At 53.9% G+C, this 6,910-nt stretch overlaps 2 protein-coding genes across 2 annotated transcripts in view; one reads left to right on the plus strand and one right to left on the minus strand.

The window, feature by feature from the left end:
* Window positions 1–815, plus strand: part of CDT1 (chromatin licensing and DNA replication factor 1) — a gene marked incomplete at its 5' end in the record, with an annotated part of 4,433 nt that extends 3,618 nt beyond the window's left edge. Inside the window, 2 exons of the mRNA XM_009079442.1 lie at window positions 365–566; window positions 652–815. Coding sequence (XP_009077690.1) covers window positions 365–566; window positions 652–815 — 366 coding nt within the window. The remainder of the gene's footprint in view (window positions 1–364; window positions 567–651) is intronic.
* Window positions 816–3,922: 3,107 nt separating this feature from the next.
* APRT (adenine phosphoribosyltransferase) lies at window positions 3,923–6,579 on the minus strand (the record flags this gene model as incomplete). Its single annotated transcript, XM_009079443.1, has 4 exons — window positions 3,923–4,065; window positions 4,308–4,386; window positions 5,191–5,324; window positions 6,390–6,579. Coding segments are annotated over 4 exons (546 nt in total), but the record flags the coding sequence as incomplete, so codon positions are not given.
* Between the last annotated feature and the right edge of the window lie 331 nt (window positions 6,580–6,910).

Here is a 6,910-nt window from a genome sequence, read left to right on the forward strand (position 1 = left end):
CTCAATGGCCTTTTGGCAGTGAGTGCCCAAAGCTGAGCACAGCACTGAGCTGTGACCTCCCCATTGCCAAGCACAGGGGGATGATCACTGCCCTGGTCCTGCTGCCACACTGTGCTTGAGCCAGGCTAAGATGCCATTGGTCTTTTGCCATCTGTGCACACTGTTGGCTCACATTGAGCTGCTGCCACCAGCACTGCCAAGACCCTTTGACACCAACACCTCTCCAGCCACTCCTCCCCCAGCCTGGAGCTGCATGGGGTTGTTGTGCCCCAAGTGCAGGACCAGCACTGAGCCTCAGTGACCGTCCTGCAGTTGCACTCAGCTCATTGGTGAGGTCAGTAGGACACATGCTGTGCTCCCGCAGGTCAGGGCGAAGGAGACGCGGCGGCTGGAGGCGCTGATGAAGCGGGACGTCCAGCAGGAGCAGCGTGTGGCCATGCTGCGCCGCCTGCCCACCATGGCCAGAGTCCTCCGCAACGTCTTCGTGGCCGAGAAGAAGCAGGCGCTGACCATGGAGGTGGCTTGTGCCCGAATGGCCGACAGCTATGACGAGCAGATGCCACCTGGTAGGAGTTTGGGGGGGGTCTCTGTGCCACCTCATGGGGATTTTGCAGGAGGGTTTTGAGTTCTGACCTGCTGCTCCTTCCGCAGGTGAGATGGAGAAACACCTGCGGCTCTTTGCGGAGCTCCTGCCCAACTGGGTGGGTGTCCATGCCCTCAGGACAGACACCTACATCAAGCTGGACAAAGAGAAGGATCTCAACATCATCACCGAGAGGCTCACCAAGGCGTTGAAGGAGGCAGAAGCTCTCTGAGCCTCATAAGGGTTGAAGTTTCCCCTGTGCAATCTCTTCTAGATGTAGCAAATCCCACTGCACTTTTTGCTGTCCAATCTCTTCTAGGTGTAGTAAATCCCACTGTGCTCCAGGGTCTGGGAGGCTGCACCTCAGGGATGTCAGAGGAAGGGCAAAATGCCTTAATGTAGCTAGTTCCTGTGGTGGGATCCGTGAAGAATGTAGATCCCCCAGTCCTTGAGCAATCTTGTGTCCTGGAGTGATGATGCAAGCAATGAAGAGAAGCTGAGTAACTTCTTCATGGTTTTCCTGTGTTCTCCCAAAGTTTCAATGCAGGAATATTGTCCTGAAGGTTCAATTTAGTAGTTTCCTTCCATCAAATAGGCCCTGGTGGGGTGAAGGCAGGACTGGGCAGGGTGAGAAGGTGACAAGCAGGAAACAACAAGAGAAAAAGTCACTAATTGGATGTTTTTGGAGCTCTGGGCCTTGTTCTGTTTTTAAGGGAGGGAAAAAGCACCTTCCAGCCTTTGCTGGAAACAACTGTGCAGGACTTGTCAAAACATATTTGTATTAAATGTTTTAAATAGAGTTGACTCGTGTTAACCCAGTGCTCTTCCTCCGTGAGCTGCCTGGCTCGTGGCTCTCCATGGCAATCCGTGCCGGGAAGGGCTGGGGCCTCATCCAGCTCCTGGACAAGGACTCACTGGAAAAAGTGAGCGTGGGCTTGCAGGGAACTGAATGCAGCTTTTGTGCATGGGACAGGGGAGCAGCTCCAACAGAGACAGGAGCAGGCAGGGCTGGGGTGGTGCAGGGAGGGCTTTTTCCCAGGGGAAATCCCAGGCCACTCGGCTGAAGTGGCTTGGGAAGAGGGACAAAGAGGGTGAGGATTGCAGCAGAGGTGCTGGGCTGGCTGAGCGCCTGGGCTGGGGCAGTGTGGGCACAGGGGAGGAGATGGGATCTGCCCAGTGCCACGGCAGGCACACCTCATGCTGCTTCCTGAGCCGAACTGGGCTGGCTGGAGCTGGGGACACCTCATGCTGCTTTCTGAGCTGAACTGGGCTGGCTGGAGCTGGAGACATCAAGGACTTGCAGGGAAAGGTGATTGTCCTTCATTCCTTTATCCTGTGCTGGTCTGGGGCAGATTCCCATTTGAAGTGCTGAGTCGGAGTCTGGCAGCATCAGAGATGGCACTTCCCAGGGGAGCAGGCAGCTCTTCCTCCTGCAGGCCATGCAGCCCAGTTGGCAGGAGGTTGCCCAAGTTTCCAGGGAGGAGGAGGAGGGTCTGATTGACATGGTGGGGCCAGTTCAGGGGCTGGAGGGATGTGGGGGGCTGGGGTGTGAGGCTTAGGTGTTCTTGGGGCAGGCTGGGCTATGGGCCATGCTCAGGGACCTCACCGTGGTGAAGAGGAGCTGGATTGGAGAGGACTCGGATTCAAATTGCTGGATTGGAAAGGAGCTGGATTCTGTAGCCTGGCAGCCACACACATATCCCAGGAGAGCTCCATGAGCTCCCGTTCTTAGGACAAAAGCCTTCTCCCTCTGGCCCCTGCACAGCCTTGTCTCTCCAAGCAAATGACCTCAGGGGCTGCTGGCAGCATGGCCAGCATGAAGGCACCTTCCCCATGTTCCCTGATGTCACCTCCTGGCACTGGCAAGGCTTCTTTCCCCAGCACACAGCTGCTTTCCATGGCTCTTTGGGGTGGAACTCTCGCCTGCAGTAGGGACCCAATCCTCCTGCCAAGAATGTAAGGTGCTGCCTCCCTTGGCTCTTTGTGGGGCTTGGCTGTGAGACAAGTGCCCTGGGGAAGGCTGATCCCGAGGGAATGGTGTTTCTCAGAGTAAACTGAGCAGCCCTGGAGTGGCTTTTCAGGAAATGAGGATAAAAATAGCTGGAATAGCTCTTACAAGTGTAAGGGCTGGGTGTGAGGTGGCCCTACATGCTGGGTGGGGAAGGGGAGCTGAGCTGGGGGGATTTGGACTACCTCTCCAACCAGTTGGTGCAGGGTATAGAGGAAAGGTACCTGAGCTGCTCCCTAGAAAACAATTCCAAGCATTTGGGGGGGAGGTGAAGAGCGAAACTCACAGCACAGTCTTGCTCTCCACCGGGGTTTGGAGGAAGACACAAGGGTCACTGATGGCTTCAGCTACTGCAAGAATAGCTCTGAGACAGTTTAGCAAACATACAAACCAGTCAGTATTTATTTTACCTGTGAGTCCAGTCCCTGCTGGGACAGGGAAAAGTCCCTGATGTTCTCAGGCATGTGAAGGTTTTGGCACACTAGGTTTTGTCTGTGACCAAGGACAGAGCATCTCCAGCCCCCACATCACCCATCTCCTACCTGAGGCCACTGGAACACGTTCCTGTGGCCTGATCTGACATCAAACTACCACCAAGAGCAGGCCCTGAACTGGCATCAGCCTTTCCAGGTCCTGATGCCTCAAACCACCACAGCAGAGGAAAAGCAGCAGCACAGGCAGTTGGATGTGGTGCAGAAGGTGAGGAATTTGTGCTCAACAAGAGCTGCCTGTGGTCGCCAGGGAAGGAGAACACAGTGACTGAGCTCATCTACACTAGCAACATCCTGATTTAAGGACACAGCAGGCACTTATTTCCCCTTAACAAGCACAACCTTGATGTAAGAGCAACTCACTCTGGTGTGAGCACAGAGCAACCAGACCAACCCCTGAGGTCAAGTACAGCAGGATTTATCCCTTAAATAATATTTTTTTGCCCATCTCCTGTGTTTCTTTGGCAAATTTTGGTTCCTTGGAGGCTGACAGGCACAGCTCAACCCCCAGGAAATGCCAAGTGCCCTGTCAGAGATCTCCAGCCTCAGCAGCAGGATAGTTACTTTGGTCTCCTAAAATATACTCGGTGAAGCTGCACCTTGGTCTCCATCCCCTCAAATAGTCAGGCTGGTCCTTCTTCCCAAAAGGATAAACACCAAAATGCATCCTTACACTCAATGTAACTTAATCTGTGCTCTGGGAAGAAGATTTGGGATTGTGCAGCATCTAACCAGGATCAAAAGTGTGTGTTCCCCTCCCTGCCCACCCCCTTGTGACATAGAGAATTGCTGAATAAAGCCCCAAACTTGTTCCCAATGTTCCCTCCTCCCTCTTCCTCCTCAGTCATACTGCAGCAGGGAGTAGAAAGGGATGGAATTGAGCTTTTCTGATCCTTTCAGGGATTTTAACTCAATGATCACCAGGCACTCCAGGATTTCAGCCTTCAGCCTCTTCAGCAGTTCACAGGCTGCACACATGGTACCTGTGTAGGGGGAGCAGAAATACTGTCACTCCAGGAGCACTTCCAGCCCCAAAGCTGCTCCTGCTGCTGCCAACAGGTTACCCAGAGAGGCTGTGGATACCCCTGGAAGTGTTCCAGACCAGGTTGGATGGGGCTTGGAGCAACCTGGGCTAGTGGAAGGTGTCCCTGCACATGGCAGGGGGTGGAATATGATTTTTAAGGTCCTTCCAGCCCAACTCATTCTACTTCTGTGCTTCGCTCACCTCCAGTTGCCAGCAAGTCATCCACAATCACCACTTTCTGTCCTGGTTCCACAGCATCACTCTGGATTTCCAGTTCAGCCTGCAGAGTGGAAAGAGCAGCTTCATTTTAGTCTGGCTTGGAGAGAAGTTCTCCAGCTGCTGACACGTGGTGGAACACGGACAAGTCCTCAGCGAGATTAACTCAGCACCTAAAATTCCCCCAAAACACAAACTCCAGCTACAGGGAAGCACCACAGAAACACAGAGCAGGGAGGGGATTGCTGGGCCAACCCTCTGGTGTGTCATAATCCTGAACATTCACCGTATGAGTTATCATGTAATCTCATCCCAGAGCAGTTCTCCATGAGTGAAGTCTGCAATGCACTGGGCTGGGGAGCTCTGCCTCGAGCCAGATACAAAGTGGCATGTCCTGTGTCAGATGAGCTTGTCCATGCAGGGGTTGGCCCAAACAACCCACATGGCTAAGGCCTGGGTTTGGGGGTTCTGCTGCCATTAGTTACTAGTGGTAGTAGCACATTATTAGGCCAACATTAGGCTTGGGAAGCCATGCAGGAAGGCACTGACTTTGAGCACTTACTGGCAGAGTGGGAAACACATTCCATGGTCATGCCCCTGAATTCAAGCCAAAGAAAGCAATTTAGCACCGAGTCTTAGCATCAACCCCCCACCAAAATCACAGCACAGCACCACAAATCACTCACTGGCACAGACCACGGGGCCATGGCTCAGGGACAGAGCCAGCTCAGAGCCATTTCTGAAGGTTGTGCCGTGCCAGAGTGTCCATGGCATCAGAGACCCAATTTGGGAACATCCCCACAGGTTTTATCCCCTCACTGACATCCCCCAGCCCTGCACCCCACAGCCTGCAGCCCCTGAGTGTTACCTTGCCATACTCCAGGGCGTAGGAGATGGACTCAGTCGGCCCAGGGAGTTTCCCCTTTTTCCGTATGGGCACGAAGCCAATCCCCAACCTCTGGGCCAAGGGAGGCCCAATGAGGAATCCACGGGAGTCCAGGCCTGAGGGGAGCAAAGCACAGCAATTGTGGAATCATTAAGCCTGGAAAAACCCTCTAAGACCATCAAATCCAACCACTAATCTAACACCTATGTGTTCAACCACTAACCATGTCCCCAAGTGCCACATCCACATGGCTGTTAAATCCCTCCAGGGATGGAGATTCCACCACTGCCCTGGACAGCTGTTCCAATGCCTGACCACCCTTTCAGTGAATATATTTTCCTAATATCCAATCTAAACCTTCCCTGGTGCAATTTGAAGCCATTTCCTCTCGTCCCATCACTCAGATTGCAGCCAGTTACCTGGGGGAGGCTTTTTGCATGCTCCCCGTTTGATCCTCCCATTCTGAGGAGTCTCTAGAAGCAGCTTGCTCTTCCAGTCCCTTCTGAAGGTTGCAAACAAACCCCACACTCCTGTGCTCACCCAGATGTGCTGCTGACAGGCTCCACAATGAGCCCCCATCAGCCCATTTCCCTTCCCTCTCACTCTTTTTCTTACAGATAAGCTGAGCAGAGCCCCAGTATCAGCTCAGCCACACAACCAGGGACTTTGTCCCTCCAGGCACAGACTCATTATCACAAGGCACCTGGCCTAGCTTTGGTCTGGACTCCTTGAACCTTGGGCTATCACCCAGCACAAGCAGTGCCTTCCTCAGCACTTTCCCAGGTGTGCTGCAAGGGGTTATCACCACAAAAGTGGTTTGTGTTGGCTTGGAAAGGCTCCCGGAGAGAGAAAACAAGCTGGAACAGGGTCTGCCTGCCATGGGGACTGTGCAGGACCTTACAGGCACATCAGGCTTTCTGTATTCCCTCTTTTTTTCACTATGGAATTGGCACTGAAGTATTATCAGGTGGTGCCTGCCACATCCCAAACCAGTATTTCAGGAAACTATAGGAGGAGGTCAAGGGTATAACCTGTCCTGGTGTTACCACATGACAGAGGGCAATGCTCAAGTGATTCTCATGTCCAAGGGCTATGGCACTCCAGATGGGTCACTCCACACTTCCCACCCAAGGGACACACTGCTCTGCCCTGGCCTCAGGGATGTTCCGACCAACACCTACCTGCAATGAAGTCGATTTTGGGGAAAGATGCCCTCAAATGATCCTCCAGAAGATCAATCAAAGTCCTGAAGGCTACAGGATCCTTCAGCAAGGGGCTGATATCACTGCAAGGAGAGAGGGGAGTGAGGGACCTCCAGGGGCTGCTCTGTTCAGCTGAGCTTTTTAGGCCAGGGAAGGCTCCTGCTTGCTGCTGCCAGGGGCAGGGATGGGCAGTGGGGTGAGGAGCTGGCAGTGAGACCCTGAACTCCATGAATCCATACCCATCCCCTATCCTGGACCCAGCCCTGGCTCCATTCCTGGTCCTGGCTCCGTCTCTGATCCTATTCCCATCCCCAGTCCTGGTCGTGATCCTATCTCTATCCCTATTTTCATTCCCATCCCCATTCCCTGTCCCATCCCCGTCCCCGGTCTGTCTCCGTCCCTCTCCCGGAGTCCCGGTCCCATCCCCGTTCCCACGCTCGATCCCCGCTCCGTTCTCAGCCCCATCCCCATCCCCGGTCTGTCTCCGTCTCTGTCCCCCT

Source organism: Acanthisitta chloris, unplaced genomic scaffold (genome assembly GCF_000695815.1).
Source record: "Acanthisitta chloris isolate BGI_N310 unplaced genomic scaffold, ASM69581v1 scaffold28927, whole genome shotgun sequence".
NCBI lineage: Eukaryota > Metazoa > Chordata > Aves > Passeriformes > Acanthisittidae > Acanthisitta > Acanthisitta chloris.